The 20,441-nt window shown below is 38.4% G+C and overlaps 1 protein-coding gene across 1 annotated transcript in view; it reads left to right on the top strand.

The window, feature by feature from the left end:
* ZNF277 (zinc finger protein 277) overlaps positions 1-20,441 on the top strand; it is a 130,800-nt gene that overhangs the window by 95,840 nt on the left and 14,519 nt on the right. Inside the window, exons 6-8 of the mRNA XM_055590351.1 lie at positions 7,908-7,999; positions 14,219-14,329; positions 17,083-17,215. Coding sequence (XP_055446326.1) covers positions 7,908-7,999; positions 14,219-14,329; positions 17,083-17,215 — 336 coding nt within the window. The remainder of the gene's footprint in view (positions 1-7,907; positions 8,000-14,218; positions 14,330-17,082; positions 17,216-20,441) is intronic.

The raw sequence follows: 20,441 nt of genomic DNA, 5'->3' as shown, positions 1-20,441 counted from the left end.
GACCCCTTTGCTACCATTCTTGACATTTTAAACCAATTACACAAACATACAGCTTGTTATTATGACTCTTTGCTTAATACATCAGTTGATGTTGTATTCTTACAACTATGATTCTTATCCAAGCCTATTTTGTAATGAAAATTTTATCTGATTTCATCAGCCACTTTGAGCAGTTCAAACAGATAACATCTGTGACATTCTCTTCATCCCTCTATTCTATAAATCCATGAATAAAATCTAGTATATCTACCTAGTATGGGACTTTTTTAGAAAAAATAAAAGCACAAAAATGGTGGCTTGGATGTGCCATCAAAGATGTCATAGAAAGCATCTTTGTGATGCTTTCTATGGATTGTCTCCAAAAATTATATTTTTGTTTGTAAATGACTTCAAACGTAGCTATCATTAATCCTAACCAATACCAATCTTACCAAAGGAAGAAAGGAAAAAAGGAAGGAAGGGCAGGAGGAAAGGGGAAAAAAAGAAAAAAAGTTGTTCTTATTTGTCACAAGTGTCTTCCACTGAGTTTCTTCCTCACTAATACTTCATCAGCAGTGCTCAACATGTATGCTACAGAATAAAGAAATACAGAATCCTTAAAGCTCTGTATTCTTTTATCTCATCATACCAAGTTAGCAGCAATGGAAATAAGGGTGGAGGGGCATAGTGGTGACGTGGCTGTCTTTCACCTAGATTTTTGCTAATCATTCAAGAGGTCTGTGTAAGTAGAGCTCACTGGAAGCTGAGCACTTCCATTCAACAGTATTGTCCATATACTTTAGAAGACCATTATTAGAGTTGGGAAAAACTTCCCTTTTCCAGACAGCAGAGTCGAGGTACCAGGCTGTTTAGTTATTTTGTGGTTTATGATTCAGAGGGTGGGGGAATTGGGTGGGGAGAGGGGGATTTGGAGGCAGAGCACCTAACAAACAAGTGAAATGTGTGAACCTAGGAAGGTCTTGGTGGGAGCTGGGGAAGAGATGAGCAGTTAAAGACATACTTGAGGCAGTTGAAGAATCTAAGTATTACCCAGGTGTTAGGCACTTTGTTTGGAATTGTTGATTTTCTTAGATACAATGATAGTAGCACTGTGGTTGTATATAGGAGAATGCCCTTATTTTCACTAGAAGAATGCTGAAGTATTTAGGAGAGAAGTGTTGTGAAGTCTGCAGCTTTGTTGCTTTCAAATGGTTCAGCAAAGCAAGAGGTGTTTAGTGCTAAATATATATGTGTGTATGGTGTGTGGGAGGGGAGGAGAGAGAGAGAAGCTGTGGCAAAATGTGAACAGTTATTGAGTATAGATACTGGTGATGGACAGAGGGGCCTGACATGCTGCGGTTCATGGGGTTGCAAAGACTCGGACACAACTGAGCAACTGAACTGAACTGAACTGATTTGGTATACAGATGTGCATTGTACTAGTCTTTCAACTTTCCTGCTTGTGAAATTTTTCACAATTAAAAAAATAAGTAAAAGAGACAGTGACCGAGTTACCTGACTTGAGTAGCTTCCAAGTTTACTATTTGGTGTTCTTGACATAACTGTCAGCAGAGCCAATTTCAACAAATAAATAACTGTCTCCTTAATTTGCTGAATTGATTACAAGATGAGGAAAGCTATTATAGACATAATAGTTATGGAATTAAAATAATTTCTTTTTCATCTTCACATGATTTATGTATAAGTAAAATTTGATTACGGAGAAGGCAATGGCACCCTACTCCAGTACTCTTGCCTGGAAAATCCCACGGACGGAGGAGCCTGGTAGGCTGCAGTCCATGGGGTTGCTAACAGTCGGACACGAATGAGCGACTTCACTTTCACTTTTCACTTTCATGCATTGGAGAAGGAAATGGCAACCCACTCCAGTGTTCTTACCTGGAGAATCCCAGGGGCGGGGGAGCCTGGTGGGCTTCCATCTATGGGGTCGCACAGAGTCGGACACGATTGAAGCGACTTAGCGGCAGCAGCAGCAGCAGCAAAATTTGATTAAAAGTATATCAATATATATTTGGTGTATATATTAAGAAATAATAATTTCCTATTTGTTTAATAATATACAGACAGACAATTCATAGAGTAGGCTTTATTAGAGTGGATAAGAGGGAAAGCATGTTGCCATTATTTTATTTCTTAATATATTTAAAGAATAAAACAAAAACAATTACATTCTACTTCAGTATACTTAGATTCTGTAATTGTTGGATTTATCATTCTAGTTCATTTCCATATCTTGACTTGCATCTCCTGTTTTTCTCAAAAAGTCATCTTAGTGACAAACATGTAATTATGCTTTTCAGATATATACTTATTAAAGGGCTTCCCTGTGTTTTGCTGAGAGTTTTCACTTTCTTTGTAGGTTCAAAGGATTTGTTAACAAAATAAGTCACTCATTATTTACAAATAAATAATACCAATATTTATTAGAGAATTATCTAGCTTACTTTCAATATACTAACATTAAAAGAAAAAAGGGAATAGAAACAACAGAGGATATATATCACGGAGTTGGGTGTTGACCAACATCCAGACTTAAGTGGGTGCAGCACGGAAATCCTGTGCTACAGCACACCTGGAGTCCCAGTTGGGAAAGGGTCCCAAGCACTGCATCCGCTCTGTGGGTGAAACTTCAGAAGTTTGGGGTTCCCGGTTGTAATCTCAGGATGCAAACTGATAATATCATCAATCTGTGAGCAAATTGCAGCTCTTGTTTCATTATAATGCTATTTGCTCTATCCTGTAAAACTTGAGTGTTAAGCCTGGGGCTTGGTTGGCCAAACCCCCTCCAGGGGCTCAACAGTCCCAAGATTTGTCCCATATCTTATCTATGGTGCCGCAAGGCTTACACTCACATCAGGGCATTGTCCAGGCAGCTTAGAAGCAAGGTCAGAGGCCTGCTGTGCTTTGTCTCTTAAGACTAAACAAGCCATGATCTTAGTTTTCTGAATGTTGAGCTTTAAGCCAACTTTTTCACTCTTCTCTTTCACTTTCATCAAGAGGTTCTTTAGTTCTTCTTCACTTTCTGCCATAAGTGTGATTTCATATGCGTTTCTGAGGTTTTTGATATTTCTCCCGGCAATCTTGATTCCAGCTTGTGTTTCTTCCAGTCCAGCGTTTCTCATGATGTACTCTGCATATAAGTTAAATAAATAGAGGGACAATATACAGCCTTGACGTACTCCTTTTCCTATTTGGAATCAGTCTGTTGTTCCATGTCCATTTCTAACTATTGCTTTCTGACCTGCATAGAGATTTCTCAGGAGGCAGGTCAGGGGGTTTGGTATTCCCATCTCTTTCAGAATTTTCCATAGTTAATTGTGATCTACGCAGTCAAAGGCTTTGGCTTAGTCAATAAAGCAGCAGCAGATGTTTTTCTGGAACTCTCTTGCTTTTTCAATGATCCAGCGGATGTTGGCAATTTGATCTCTGGTTCCTCTGCCTTTTCTAAAACCAGCTTGAACATCTGGAAGTTCACGGTTCACGTGCTGTTGAAGCCTGGCTTGGAGAATTTTGAGCATTACTTTACTCTGTGTGAGATGAGTGCAATTGTGCGGTAGTTTGAGCATTCTTTGGCACGGCCCTTCTTTGGAATTGGAATGAAAACTGACCTTTTCCAGTCTTGTGGCCACTGGTGAGTTTTCCAAATTTGCTGGCATATTGAGTGCAGTAGTTTCATAGCATCATCTTTTAGGATTTGGAATGGCTCAACTGGAATTCCATCACCTCCACTAGTTTTGTTCGTAGTGATGCACCTAAGGCTCACTTGACTTCACATTCCAGAATGTCTGGCTCTAGATGAGTGATCACACCATCATAATTATCTGGGTTAAAATAAACTGGGTACACAGTTTTTCTGTGTTCTTGCCACCTCTTTATAGCCTATATGAAATGCTAATAAGAACTGGCATAAGAAGTGCCAGTCTTTTATGAGTAAGAGATAATCAAGTGTTTTATGAACTCCTCTCCTTTGAGAATTTTATTTTGATTTTCAAGAGAGTATTCAGATCTGTAGTGTGTTTGTTGTTGCACCAGGGGTATAAACTTAGTTATCTTGTGTTTTTAAGACTCTATTGTAATAAGTTGTGCATAAAGGAGCTCATATTCTGTTAGTAGAGATGGTTGGAAGCTCAAGGATGCAAATAGAACAGAGCAGTTTTAGCTACTTGCCATTAAAAAGTGGCTTCTTGCTTTACTGCCCTGTCTATTCCATGCTCCTTCTAATTCACCAAAATGCAAATGAGGCTCTCCTAAGAGGAGTCTTGCCTGGAAAATCCCATGGACGGAGGAGCCTGGTAGGCTGCAGTCCATGGGGTCGCTAAGAGTCGGATACAACTGAGCGACTTAACTTTCACTGTTCACTTTAATGCACTGGAGAAGGAAATGGCAACCCACTCCAGTGTTCTTGCCTTGAGAATCCCAGGGACGGGGGAGCCTGGTGGGCTACCGTCTGTGGGGTCGCACAGAGTCAGACATGACTGAAGCGACTTAGCAGCAGCAGCAGCAAGAAGAAGTTACACACAGCTTCAGGTGTCTACCCTTAGGTTGTATCAATTAGGGTCAACTGATAAAACTTAAATTTGGCCAGAGTAAACTGTAGATGGCTTGGTATCACTGTGGTTTAAACTCAGAAATGTGTTATGTTTGTGCTAATCAAAACCAGGGAAATGTTCAGTAAGATATTTCTTTAGCCAACTTTGGGTTATATTATCACCAGCCTGAGAAATAAGAGCCAGAATGATGATTTTAATAAATGTGTACTGGTCTCATAGTCCAAAAACAGGAGCAGGCCAAGAAAGTATTGCTCAGCCTTACTGCACGGTGTTTAAAGTGATCTTTATCAAGAGCATTATCTGTTGGTTTTTTGTTTTGCTGCTAACATAGTTGTAAATATAGGGCTCTGAGATGTGTTTTCTCTCTTTTAGTTAAGCTATACATGTTTATCAAGGTTCGCTTTTCCTTTAATTTGACTTTTACTGTCACTTTCAGTTTTTATGTAAGATTCACTTAAAAAGCAATAATTAAAATTTTCTGATACATCAACTTTACTCCCTTTGTTTCTTTTGCTTTTACCTATCCACCTGCCACCAACAGAAAGCCCTAAGCTTCATGAAGTAAAAAGTGTTCTTTTATATTTGCTGTGTGCCTGTAGTGTTGAGCAGGGTCTCTCCATTCTGTATGTCAAGAGTTCCAACATACTGAGTCCAGTGCTATGACTTCTAGAATCTCCATTAAGCTTCACAGCCCCTGGAACTCCCCTATCAGGCCTCACAGAGTCTTCTCCTATACATTGGTTGTGGTGGTGGTTTAGTCACTCACTTGTGTCCAACCCTTTCGATCCCATGGACTATAGCCCACCAGGTTTCTCTGCTCATGAATTTCCCAGGCAGGATACTGGAGTGGGTTACTGTTTCCTTCTCCAGGGGCTCTTCCCAACCCCAGGATCAAACCCATGTCTCCTGCATTGCAGCAGATCCTTTACCACTGAGCCACCAGGGATTACCCCTATATGTACAGAGCTCAGTATTTGGACAAAGATACAAAGAATCCCAGTCCAGGTTTCTTGAGCTCCTCTAAAGCTTCTTCTCTCTAGTACCTTGTCCCACAAATTTCTCTTGCTTTTAAAGTATGCTAAATGCCAGTCTTTTTTTTTTCTTCTTTTCTTTTTTCTTCTCCACCAACTGAGGTAGACACATACCCTTCATTTGGGTTTAACTTCCCTTTGTTGTGATTTGGAAAATACTACCCAACAGAAAACTGGCAATGTATTATTTATTTTTACTCATCCATCAAAGTGCTATTATCCATTTTCTGAAAACAGATACAATATATGAAGCAACTTGTTTTATAATAGTTTACAGAGGAAGGGGAAGTCCAGTATCCATTATTTTCATCATGACTGAAAGCAGAAGTTGATTAAATTGATTTTTTTTTTCTTCAGTGGATTAATATTTCTAAATGTTTGGTGATAGATTTCCAGAAGTACCAATGAAATTTATTAAGCTTCTAGATACTAGCTCCTTTTTAGGCTGTCCTACAAATATTTATAGAATCAGTAATGGACTTTATGAAGTTCCTATTTTGAGCTTCATGTTACAAGAGTAGCTGGAGAGTAGTATGCAGATGTAAAATAAGAACAGCATAAAACACTCTCTTTTAATTTCAAAGAGTTTTCTTATCCATTCAGAAAATAAAGCAAGCAAAAGAGATGATGGTAAAGCAATTTACCAATCATAGGGGAAGTGAGGTCAGATGAGCTCCTTAGTTACCAGGAGACCAGTAAAGGGGCACGCCCCTCACTATCCCTTTGATAACAACAATCACTAGCTGGGGCCTGAGGCTTGTGTGTAGGAATGTGTTATGTGTTGTTATTATTCAGTCACTCAGTCATATCCCACACTTTGCGACCCCCATGGACTGCAGCACGCTAGGCTTCCCTGTCCTTCACTACCTCCCAGAGCTTGCTCAAACTCATGTGCATTGAGTCGGTGATACCATCCAACCATCTCATCCTCTGTCACCCACTTCTCCTGCCTTCAATCTTTCCCAACATCAGGGTCTTTTCAAATGAATGGGCTCTTCACATCAGGTGGCCAAAGTGTTGGAGCTTCAGCATCAGTCCTTCCAATGAATATTCAGTGTTGATTTCCTTTAGGATTTGACTTGTTTGATCTCCTTTTAGTCCAAGAGACTCTCAAGAGTCTTCTCCAACACCACAGTTCAAAAGCATCAATTCTTCGGCACTCAGCCTTCTTTATGGTCCGTCTTGTACATAAGATAGAGGTGAAGCAGGGACTGGTTAGGCAGGGGATGTACAGAGAGCAGGAGAACAGCCATCTTGAGTGGCCTGACCATACATGTGTGCAATCTGAATTCTTTACACAAATTTCTGATCTTATCCTGTAAACAATGCTGTGAGGTAGTATTTTCATCTTAAATTGAGAAAACTAAGTATTATAGAGGTTAAATAAAATATCAAGTACAAGTGAGTTGTAATTGTTGTTCAGTCGCTAAGTGGTGTCCAACTCCTTGCAACCCCATGGGGTACAGCACATCAGGCTTCAAATCTAGTTCTGTTCAATGTTTCAGAGTCTGAACTCTTTAACTATTGTACTGTAGTTCAGAGCTGACTACATGGCAGAAATAGGAATCAGCTTGGATCTTAAAGAACAGTTAATATTTATAAGAATGAAAAAGCAAAGAGAAATAAAATCACCTCAAGGAAAAGCAATGTATAGAACCACCTTGACTAGAATAGGATGTTACTGGTGCATATTTTAAATTATATGAATTGGAAAGTAACAAGATAATTATACATGAAAATAATTCTTTTTTTTTTTTTTATGAAAATAATTCTAAGAGTTTTTTCTTCCTGCCAAAGAGAGGGTGAATATGGTAGAAAAAAGGATTAAAATCAGGCAGACCCTCTAGGAGACTTACTCATAGTAATCTCATAATGACTGACTAAAGATTGGATTCAGGGTGATGGCATTGGGATTGGTGGAGAGAAGTAACATGAAAGACAGATCAAGTAAAAAACATTGATCAGAACTTGATTACAAACTAAACTGAGAATTTCAGAAAGGAGCACATTTTTACCTTTGGAAGAGAGTGAGATTGGGAGATGACTGATAAAGATAGGAGAAAGGACAAAGTCGGGAAAGGATGGTAAGACCCTGTTGACTTTGTTTCCTGCATAGCTATCCAAATACTATGTTGTCCGGCATTTAACTGTATGGACTTGAAATTTAGGTACCAGAACAGGAATGCAGAAATTTGAAATATCATCAGTGTTCATTTACTTCCTTTGTGCCTCTCTCCAGTTTCCTCCCAACCAGACCATGACATTTTTCACTAGCTAGCTATGCATTTATTATAGATAACATAATGTATCTGTTTTTCCTTTACAGAAAGAAATTCTGGAGCAACAGCAACAAGAACGAAATGATAACAGCTTTCATGGCATTTGTATGTTTTGCAATGAGGAGTTCCTCGGAAACAGGTAGCTGTTGTATATGTATGTAAATGTTACTGTTTTTCATCTGAAAACTTATCAAAATGCTGACAGTGGGTGTTTTAATCTTATATAGATTAAGTTACATGCATTGGCTCAGTCCCCTTTCATATATCCACAGTAATTTTTTTTTAAATGTACCAAACATCAAAGATGGAATGTAGTTGCTCTAAGCAAAGTAGGGGAATAAATTTTTTTAAAAGCCAGAAATAGATTTCTGCTTAATGTTGTAGGGCTTTTTAAAATCCGTTGACAGGCCAAGACCATGTGCAACAGATGTGCCCTTCTGTATTAACTTGTAAACTCTAAACCTTCAGCAGCTTTTGGTGTTTTATTTTTAAACATTAAAAATGATAAAGATCTAAGGGGGAAAATAAATGGGGAATTGGTAATTCTGTCACCAACCCCAACTAGCCTAAAACCAACTGATTATACTCTGATTCAGTTCTAAAACTAATCACATAGAGTTAGCATCAGACTCCACTGGAGAAGGGATAGGCTACTCACTCCAGTATTCTTGGGCTTCCCTTGTGGCTCAGGTGGTAAAGAATCCGCCTGCAATGCATGAGACCTGGGTTCGATCCCTGGGTTGGGAAGATCCCCTAGAGAAGGAAAAGGCTACCCACTCCAGTATTCTCGCCTGGAGAATTCCATGGACTATATACTCCATGGGGTTGCAAAGAGTTGGACACAACTGAGCGACTTTCACTTCACTTCACTTCACTGTGGGTTTAAGGGCATCATCCCCTACAATACTGCCCCCTCTTTAGATACCACACAAGTTCAGAAATTCCCTTGGACAGCTGCACTTTTGACCAACTGGCTACAAATTCAGGGATTTCCACCAATAATTTGCTTAGGTTCATTAATTCACTAGAATGATTCACAAAACTCAGAAAAGTGTTAGCCATAAAAGATACAGATCAGGAACAGTCAGATTAAGAGACACATAGAGCTGGATCTGGATGGGTCCTAAACACAGAACTTCTGTGCCTTCTCAAAGAATCAGAATCTATCACCTCCTGGCACGTCAACCAAGAATCTTCACTGAGTTTTGGTATCCAGAATTTTTACATGCTTCATTATGTGAGCATACTTAATTTAATTATGGAACTTAGTCTCTAGACCCTCTCTCCTCTCTGGAGGTCAGGGTGGCTCTGGGTCCCTAAACTTTGATCACTTAGTTATTTAGTCTTTACGGCAATTAACCCCTGTTCTGAAACATTCTAGAAGCCTACCACAAGTTACTTTATTGGTATAACAAATTCCAAGGGTTTTTGGAGTTCAGTGCCTGGAACCAAAGACAAAGACCAGACAAATTTCTTTTTATACAACAGTAATATTTACAAGTGTACATTAAATACAAGTCATGAAGTTGTAACCTCTAGGAAATGGGAATAGTTTTAATGACAACATAGAGTGGACAATCATTCTGCTGCCCACTTGAAGGAAAGCAGTCTTTAGTTTAAAAAAAAATGGCTAAGCACAGTATCCGACATTGTTGTCTGAAAAACATTGAAAAGGAGAGGGTAACTATTTGTTTGAATTTAGAAAAGGGTTTGGATGAAGCATCAATGTTGAAAACACCAGTTATGAAGATTTGATACTCATATAGATCAGTTAGCATAGAGGAAAACCTATGCCAAGGCCAGTCATTATGCTTTTAACACTGTCTATTTCAAAGAGATTTATGGGGATGGCAGTGAGGACCAGCTATCTATCAAAAAGTTTACCAAGCACTGCTACTTCCTTTTAACATGTTATTTCTGATTTAACATTAAGACTATGATTAACCCAGTGAGGAGCCATGTGACTATTATTAGGAATCTCTAGTATTAAAAATCTACAAATATTTTTGTTTTCTATAGCTTAAGTTTTTTTGATAAATGTAGATACTGACATGATTTGAAATATATATCCATATATTAAACTCAGGGATACATGGGTATCAGGATATAATGAGTGAAAGTTTGATAGAGAAAGGCAGTCAGCCTGTTGCAGAGACAGAAGTTTGCTTTATCTTGCACCATACAACTGAGTGCATGTGCATGCGTGGGTGCTCACTCTTCTCCGACTCTTTGCAACCCCATGGACTGTAGCCTGCCAGGCTCCTCTGTCCATGGAATTTACCAGGCAAGAATACTGGAGTGGGCTGCCATTTCCTACTCCAGGGGATCTTCCCAACCCAGGGATCAAACCTGCGTCTCCTGCGTCTTCTCCATCGGTAGGCAGATTCTTTATCACTGCACCACTTGTCACAGCTTTAACCAATGATAAAGAAAAGCAATGTCTTATTTTTATAAAATATCCCCTTTCCTTCTGCAGCTCTTGTTTATGAAAAGTCTGTTTATAATGAAAGATCAACAATATAACCTGATTCCAGCTATGCATGATATTAGCAATGTTTGGGGATTATATTTGTGTTCTTCCAGCCTGGGCATAAAAACAATAGAAAAACATATGGCGTGGATAATGGTCAAGGATAGAAAAATGAGGACATTCTTGCTATCCTGTGTTAATGTTTATTGTAGTGTCATTACTGATGAGATGGGATTTACTTACACCGTTTTTCTGTTTATTTATTAAGTTTTTAAAAATTTCTTTCCTCCATTACTGCCTTCTTTTTTGGTGAGTAGACATTTTCTAGGGCACCATTTCAATTCCCTTGTTACTTTTACCTTATTTTTTGAGTAATTTTCTAGTGGTCTACTCACGATCCACTATAATTCACTGGAGATTACAACTGACATTTTAACTTAAAACAGTTGAACTCAGATTAATACCAGTGTAATTTCAACAAAACACAGAAAAATTTGCTCCAAAATGGCTTGCTCCTCCCCCGCTCCTTTGTGCTATTATTGTCACATAAATTACATCTTTATACATAATAAGCTGATTCACATGTCTTTAAAATTTTTGTTTCATGCAGTTATTTTTATATCAGATATGGGAAGAAAAGATTTATAAGCAAAAATTCATTTACACTGCCTTTTATATTTGACTATGTGACTACCTTTACCGGTGCTTATTTTTTTAATGTATATTTGAATTACTATCTAGCATTATTTTATTTTATCCCAAAGGATTTGTTTTAGTTTCATATTGGGCAAGTCCTTTAACAATGAATTTGCTCAGGTTTTCTTATCTGGGAATGTCTTGATTTCATCTTCATTTTTTCTCTTGGTATGGGTCTCTAATTTATTCTACATGAAGTTTATCGGGCTTCTTCAATGTTTCAGTTAATGTTTTCCATCAAATTTGGGGAATTTTTAGCTGTTATTTCTTCAAATATTATTTCTGCCCCTATCCTTTTTGCTTTTGGGGAATCCTATTATACATAGATTGGTAGATGTAATAATCTCTGAAGCTCAATTTAATTTTCGGCATTGTTTCTTCTTCTGTTCTGCAGACTGAAAAATCTCAGTTGATCTTCAAGTTCATTGATTCTTTGTTCTCCAGTTCAAATTTTCTTTTGCGCCCTTCTAGTGAATTTTTCATTTCAGTTACTATACATTTCATCTCCAGAATTTGTATGTTTTGTTGAATTTCTATCTTTTTATTAGTATTCCCATTTTGGTAAGGGTATCCTTCTTATACCTTTTTTTGATTATTTAGTCATGGTTTTCTTTAGTTCTTTGCACATATTTTTATAATCGAATTTATCTTATGATCTTTGTCTGTTATGTCCAACATTTGGGCTTACTCAGAAATAGTGACAGTTTCTATTGACTACTTTCTTTTCATATGGTAGGCCATAGTTTCTTTTCTTTGCATGTCTTGTTTGTTGAAAACTCAACATTTTAAATAATGTGATAACTACAGAAATTAAATTTGTCCCCTACCCAAACAGAATTTTTGTTGTTGCTATTTGTGTATTTAGTGAGTTTCCTGAACTAATTCTCTAAAGCATGTATTCTTTGTCAAGTATGGCTGCTGAACATACCTACTCAGCTCAGTGTTCAATAATGATATGGCAGCGAGCCTTGAGAAAACATATCTTCTTTCCTTTGCCAAGGAGTTCTGTGTTTGGCTTGGGACCTATCTTCAGTGCTCCATCAGTTTACAGCTCTGCCTTAACCTTCACTTCCTGCTTGTATAGAGTCTCAGAGTCAGTCACCGGTGAGAGATTAGGGTCTTCTCAGGGATTTCTTTGGGATACACACAGCCCTGCACATGTGTGTTTCTAGATCCTTAGAAGTCAATCCCCTATAATCATCTCATTCCCCAGATTTTCCTTTTAAGTTTTGTGACCAACCTTTCATTTATCCCAATTGATACTGCTTCAGGCAAACTGCATTGTTTAACTATGTAGGGAAACCTTTATTCCTACAGTGAAACAAGGGAGAAATATTTGAGAAAGGAAAAATGCATTGGCTTAGCTCCCGTCTCCTAACTTATGGACCCTAGATATCAAGCCTTTAGGTCCCAGAGAAATTGAGAGCGGTAATCTCCCATAAGTACATTCAGTACAACTCTTAAAAGTGAGAGATCCTAATGCCACACGGACTAGGGTGAAGTAATTCTTAATCCTCCTAATCCATTCATAGGCCTTGAACCAGCTGTTAATGATTGCTGAATCCTTCCAGGTACAATATAGGGTCTGGATCTAGAGGCACTGAACTCTGCCCCAGCACAGCCTTGAGGTTAGGGGAAGCTCTCCAACCGTCTGCCTCACAGCCTGCCACTCACCCATCCCAATCCCTGCAAGAGGACCCCACCTCTGCTTCTGCCTGGACCCTTCCACAGCCTGGGCTTCATGCCTGGAACCCCTGGAAAAGTCCAGCTCTGTCTGGGCTGTCCCTGGGGGATCCCCTTACAGGCCCAAAAGGTACTATGGAGTAGTCCAGCACATGCTAGTTTTATTCAAATTTGTCTACAATACTTAAGTGGTTGGACAAATGGACATATGAACTATGAGATTCATAAATGCGTCTATTATATAGTAAAGAAAAAAGTCAAATATTTTCATGAAGGTGGATGCTATATTTCACTTTCTGAAGAGAAAAAAAAAAAAAACAAAAAAACAATGAAAGCAATTTGGGGCCAGCTCCAGTACTCTCGCCTGGAAAATCCCATGGACGGAGGAGCCTGGTGGGCTGCAGTCCATGAGGTCGCGGAGAGTTGGACACAACTGAGCAACTTCACTTTCACTTTTCACTTTCACGCATTGGAGAAGCAAATGGCAACCCACTCCAGAGTTCTTGCCTGGAGAATCCTGGGGACGGGGGAGCCTGGTGGGCTGCCGTCCATGGGGTCGCACAGAGTCGGACACGACTGAAGCGCCTTAGCAGCAGCAGCAGCATGGGTCTAAACAAGTTAGAAAAAATAAACTGTGTAATGTCACTGTACATAGTCTGTCATTGGTATGTGTACTAATAAGTCCCCCAAAACTGTCACCTTTGTTTTATGAACTAAATTTGTGGCAAACACCCAAAGTATATAGTTTACACATAAGATTTTTTCTGTGTAAAAGTTACATTATATTACATAAATTAAAATTTTCCTTCTATACATGCACGGACCAAAAAGATGGTCATTGTGTATGCAAGTTATCATAACCCTTACATGAAATTAGATATGTGAACTGTGGATTCCAGTTTTGCATCCAATGATAAGCTAACTAAATGTCTGTGATCCTGGGTTATATTTATTTATATATTTCTCTTGAGCAGTTGTTTCTTCCTCATTAATTGAAAGAGTAGGCAAAGCACATTTATTTAATAGTTTAAAGGACAGATACTCAGTTCACCAGTAGAGTATAATCCTGCTCAGTGGCAGATTGTGGAACAAATTTGGACTCCCTTTAAAGAACTGATATGCTTACGTGCATATTATAACACAGACTTCCCTGGTGGCTCAGTGGTAAAAAATACACCTGCCAATGCAGGAGACACAGGTTCCATCCCTGAGTTGGGAGGATTCCCTTTAGAAGGAAATGCCAACCCACTCTGGTATTCTTGTCTGGAAAATCCCATGGACCGAGGATCCTGGTGGGCTACAGTCCATGGGAATAGCAAAGAGTCAGACGTAACTTAGCGACCAAACTTCATAAGGTATTAACTCTTTTGTAGCCCAAATGTGTGTCGCCATGTTTAACCTTTGCTTGTCTTCTAATTAGTATTGTTATCATTATATAAATGATACTCCTGACCTGATTTGTTCCTAGATGAGTTATAAATAATGCAGATTGCTCAAATTTCTTCCTAGATCTGTTCTTTTGAACCACATGGCCAGAGAACATGCTTTCAACATTGGATTGCCAGACAACATTGTAAACTGCAATGAATTTCTGTGTACATTACAGAAAAAGCTTGACAAGTAAGTACATTTTTATGAAACACAACCTAAAGCTATCTTAATCTTGGACTCCACTGTGAATTTTTAAAAATTAATAGTCACAAAGTAGTTAAAGAAATAGAATTTTCTCATTTCTCATATTGGAGGAGTTCACATTTTGTATTACAGTCTTTATTTTGTGTAGATCATATTGCCTTTTAGTCGCCTTTAAATATAAATGTCATATGTAGCAAACAATGTATATACCACTGTAAGGTATGTTATATAGGGTATGAAATATATACTTACCAGCATAAGAAAGAGAATGTTATTATGTCCCTTGAGTCTCCCTTTGTTCTCTTCCTCATTAGTATCTCCCTGAGTAACTACTATTCTTCACTTTGGATTCCTAATTTCTATACTTCTCTCTATAATTATTCTACACATTTAGTAAAGTCAAATCCCTAGATACTATTCAACTTTAGGTGAAACATAGCATCCTGCTTGTATTTTTTTAACTTTAGTGTTAATTTACATTTATATATCATAACACTCCACTTTTCTTGAGGTTATATTCTGGCTGTTTAACTTGTAGAAATAGAATAAAATTCTCTACATTACCAAAATGTCTTTCAAAAATCTGTTCACTCTTCTTTTTAAGAAAGGGCTCAAGATTTTACTCTCAAACCCTAGTTTTATTCACTTAAATATAGTACTAATGAATATGGTGTCTCAGCCCACATTTGGAGCAATAACATTGAGCAAGAAATACCCATTCTAAAATTCTAAATTCAAATTCTGGTATCAACAGTACATTAAAACAAGTCTCTTCACTCTTTTAATGAATGATCCTTCATTTATAAAATAATACCAGGTGTGTTCTCTAGCAAGACTAGCAGTAATCAATATCCTTAATTTATTTCCCATAAATTGTTTACTATAAAAGAATATAGTTACTTCTGTGGCATAAAAAATAATTGAGATGTTGTTTGGTAAAGATGGAAAAGAATTCAAAAATAGCAACAGAAACTTATTTAAGTCATTTTGTTGTCAAACCCAAGTTCATGTGCTCAACACACAGTGAGACCAAGCAAACCAAAACATCAGTTTAACACAGAAAGGTTTATTGCAAGGGCCACACAAGGAAAACAGGTGGCTCATGCTCAGAAGACCAGAACTCCCTAATGGGTTTCAGGGAAGCAATTTTTTTATTTATTTAGTTTTTAATTGAAGGATAATTGCTTTACAGAATTTTGTTGGTTTCTGCCAAACATCAGTCACAGGTATATGTATGTCCCCTCCCTCTTGAACCCTCCTCCTATCTCCTTCCCCAGCCCAGCCCTCTAGATAGTCACAGAGCCCCTGTTTGAGTTCCCTGAGTCATATTGCAAATTCCCCCTGGCTCTCTATTTCACATATGGTAATATAAGTTTCCATGTGACTCTCTCCATACATTTCACCTTCTCCTTCCTTCTCCCTCCCACCACCCCATGTCCATAAATCTGTTCTCTGTGTTTGATCAGCTTATGTACAATTCTCTGATTGATTGATGTTGAGGTAACAGGGCAGTGTCACAAGGGTTAACATTATCAATCCTCAGGTTCCAGTAGATCTGGAGCCCACATGCACATGGTCATCAGGAACTTCAAGAAGGAACTAAAGATTGCATGACTGCCATATGGCTGATTTACTATTCAAATTCATGCAAGTTCTCCTGACCCAACTGCTGTTTTTGTCACTACATGTTCCTATCTTGTCAGCCATTAATTCTTGAGATGGACTTTTGTGACTCAGAGAAGGCCTGGAAGGCTGCAACTTTTCTGCAGGCAAGAGGCAGGCAGAGGACATGGTGGAATGGTAGTGTCCTGGGAATGCCCCATAGTGTCCTGCTTGGTTATAATTTTAGTGTTTTTATGAATTCTTTGTGACTAGAAAGTAGAACTCTTATGACTGTTGGGTAAAAGTTCCAGGCAGTATCAACTTAGTTCAGCTTAGTATGAGAAAAGACATTGCTAGTAATCTGTTTGAAATTGGTCATTACGTCCTCATTAGGTAATGATTCCCAGTTAAGGGAAATACTCTAGCAGAAGGAACATGTGAATGATAAGATAATAAAAGTAGTGCTTACTGTGTGCCATGAATATGCTAGATATTTTATTCATATATATATAAATAAAGCGTGGTTTAAATGTGTTCATATATTGTTCATATTTTGTGTAAATTATTCTCATGGTTATGAATTTATATGTATACATTGTCATAAGTATTCTCTAAAATGTAGGTGTTATCTTCAGGTTAGAGATCAGAAAATGAGTGGTAACAGAGATAACAAGTAACTTGACCAAGTCCCACAGCTGGAGTTAGGAGTTAGACCCTGCAAACCAGGTCACAGGATTTGCCAAATCACAGACTACTCATTACACTCAGTGGAAGCAACCAGTGCTAGGTATCATTATAATTATTTGAAGAACATACCTTCATTTTCATTTTTAGAATAGATAATTCCATTAGTAAAGCACCAAAATCACTTTGGGTAATTGATATCTTTATCTTAGTTTTAACTAAATAGCCAAGTTGGTCAGTATAGCCAACTACAAAATAAACCACAACACACATCCTCTAAAGCCAAATGAATAAAGTGAGAGGGATTCCAAAAAGGATATTACATCCCATTTGAAAACTCTATGAGACCTAAAAAATGAGTAAATTTTAAGACCCAGTAATAATAATAAAGGTCTACTGCAACAGCTATTCAAGGGTCTTATTTAATCTCGGTGTTTGTGTCTGTCTTGTAGCTTGCAGTGCTTGTATTGTGAGAAGACCTTCAGGGACAAAAATACACTTAAAGATCATATGAGGAAAAAACAGCATCGTCGGATCAATCCTAAGAACAGAGAATATGACCGATTTTATGTCATCAATTATTTGGTAAAGCTTTCTTTTCTGTTCATAATTTAAAATTTGATTGCCTGTCTACAAACATCAAATGTGGCTGAGGAATACTTTCAAGCAATGGTTAGTTTACAAAAGGTAACGTGATTTGATTTGTCTCTGATTTGCCAGGTGTTTATATAGTAAAAGGTTGTGTCTCTAGAACTCATAGGGATCTTGCTCAAATAAATAAATGTAAAACATCTGGATAGCCACACATTGCCCCCCATTTACTGTCTGTTACCTTGAGCACAGGGACTTCTATATTCTATATACTGTTGTATTCTGTATACTATATGTATGTATGTATGTTAGTTGCTTAGTCGTGTCTGACTCTTTGCAACCCCATAGACTGTAGCCCACCAGGCCCCTCCGTCCATGGGATTCGCCAGGCAAGAACACTGGAGTGGGTTTCCATTTCCTTCTCCAAAAGGAACTATAGAAAGAAAGAAAGTGAAGTCACTCAGTCGTGTCCAGCTCTTTGCGACCCCATGGACTGTACCCTACCATGCTCCCCCATCCATGGAATTTACCAGGCAAGAGTACTGGAGTGGGTTGGCATTTCCTTCTCCAGTATACTATATATTTCTGTATATATTAATGCAGGGACTTCTATATTCTTTTCTAAAAACATTGTTGTCTGGGTGTGCTGGGTGCTGTGCTAGATAATCGTTTATAGTCTCTTCACTCATTCCCTTTTCCCCCATTAAAATATCTTCGCCTTTCTTTCCCACAAAAAAAAAAAAAAAAAAATATATATATATATATATATATAAAACTAGTAGGATGGATTGATGGGGTTATCATGTCAAGGATTTTAAATATTTTGTAAACTCTCCTTGCCCAGAAACCTCTGTACCATTTACTGGCCTCTGGAGATTACAGTCCTTTTTGTGTAAGGAGAGGTATTCAGTTGGAGGCGAATTTCCTTCTCTTTAGGTGCATTTGGAAATTTAAAAAGAGATTTTTGATTGACACACTGACTGGAGAGTGCTACCGGTCCTGCCCCCAGTCTGCTGATCTTTATTTTACATATACATAGCAAAGGAAGGAAACTCTTGTGGGAAGAGAGACCCTTTCCAGGGGCCCAAGAGTGGGCTCTTGTCTAACACTTGGAAATGAACTGTCCAAGGAGATTCTTGTGCTGACAAAGCAAGAGACTTTATTAAGAAGGGGCACCAGGGGGAGAGCAGCAAAGGGAACCCAGGAGAACTGCTCTGCCACATGGCTCACAGTTTCAGGTTTTATGGTAAGTGGTTTAGTTTCCTGGTTGTCTGTGGCCAATCATTTTGATTCATGGTTATTCCTGGTGGCGCGCACATCTCTCAGCTCAAATGGATTTCAGCAGGAAGGATTCTGGGAAGTTAGTAGGACATATGGACTGGCATCTCCTCTCTCCTTTTGACCTTTCCTGAATTCTCCCAGTTGGTGGTAACTTGTTAGTTCCGCATTACTTCCCAGGACCTCCTGTTGTATGATAACTCATGCAAAGTGGTTGTTACCGTGCCTGTCTAGGATTGGCAGTTTCAGTCAGTGGTTCTCTAACAAAACTACTCATGACAAGAGAAGGAGTTAAGTAATTCTGCATTGGAATTGAAAGAAAGATGAGGAGTTCCAGTTCTGACAGCTTTCTAAAGCAAATAGAAAGTGTTTTTTGCTCTTAATTTGAAAGAATTTTTATCCAAGTCCATTGGCCACAAAAGGCATAATTGATAATAATGAGCCATTTTATCTATTGGACAGAAAGCATATTCTGAATTATGTTGGAAGTCTCTGCTTTAGGATAAAATTTTTGGCTGTTCTAACTAATCCTTAGCATATTAAAATAAAATTCCCCTTGAGAAATAAGTTTAGCATGTGTTTAAAGATTGTCTCTGAAAGGTTGCCGTGGTTTGCTACAAATGTTTTACAACCAACTAAAAGTAAAGGCACCCTTTGAGTCTTTCAATCTTCTCGTGAAACCACTCAGTCATGAATTCCTAGAGCAAACGCTACTTCAGGGCCCAGCCCAATCCAACAGGGAATGGGCTTCAGTGTTAGCTCTAAGAAATATTCAGCTACTGCAGGAAGCCATGGAAGCAATTTAATGTACTTCCTTTTGGGGCTCTTTTAAGCTAATAGTCAAGAGCTTAGGATTAGCAGAACATTGTATATAGCTGGAGGTGTTTATCTTTTAGAGGAGACTTCAGAGAAACTGCTCACTCAGATTCTGCTGGCACTTTTAGAAAAGTTCGATACGGGCATCAAATAGTGCGACTGTGAAAACTGGAATTATCCGTGAGGACCAGCTGGCTCTAGATGAGTGTGCTGGATTGTACTGCCCACGGAGAGCCCAGATTTCATGTGGGATGAATCGTGGCTTGAAAGAAGTACTTCAAGAGAATGTAAAGGCTTTAATAACATATAAAATGAAAATTAAATCACTTCGGGGTAATATTGATAGATTTTTTTTAAGGCTTTTGGTGGGGGGGTGTTAACTTTTTATTTTGTATTGGGGAATAACTGGTTAACAATGTTGTCATAGTTTCAGGTGGACAGCAAAGAGACTCAGCTGTACGTTGTATATACATATCCATTCTCCCTGGTTTGGTTTTAATTAGCAGCTTTTTAGTACCTACTATGTGCCAGGTACAGGCTTCCCAGGTGGTGCTAGTAAAGAGGTAAAGAACCCTCTTGCAAATGCAGGAGACGTAAGCGATCCAGGTTCAGTCCTGGAGTCAGGAAAATCCCCTAGAGGAGGGCTTGGCAACCCACTCCAGTATTCTTGCTTGGAGAATTCTACTGACAGAGGAGCCTGGCGGGGCTGAGTCCCATAGGATCGCAAAGAGTAGGATGTGACTGAAGCAACTTAGCACTCATGCACAGATGTGCCAGGTACTGTCTTAGGTATTTGTATTAAGTCCTTTACTCTTAACCACACCCCTGTGACACAGGTTTTGTCATTATCCTCTTTTATAGATTAGGTAACTAGAGCATAGAGAAGTTGAGTAATTTTCCCAGCGTCACATAGCTAAAGCTTTCTGCATCAGTTTCCTTCCATTTTTCCTCAGTTTTTACAATTAAAATAGTACCAGTACCCACCTCTTATACTTTGGGTTGGTTTGGGGATTTGGTCAGTTAATGGTGATAAATTCTTAATGATCTACACACATACACACCCTTTGCCTATTATTTTTTATACCAAAGTAGAAGATGACCCATGGTCAAGGTAAAGCTGACTTTA

This window comes from Bubalus kerabau, chromosome 8, assembly GCF_029407905.1.
Source record: "Bubalus kerabau isolate K-KA32 ecotype Philippines breed swamp buffalo chromosome 8, PCC_UOA_SB_1v2, whole genome shotgun sequence".
Lineage (NCBI taxonomy): Eukaryota > Metazoa > Chordata > Mammalia > Artiodactyla > Bovidae > Bubalus > Bubalus kerabau.
The sequence above is the reverse complement of the archived record's forward strand: the minus strand, read 5'-3'. Positions and strand labels throughout refer to the sequence as shown.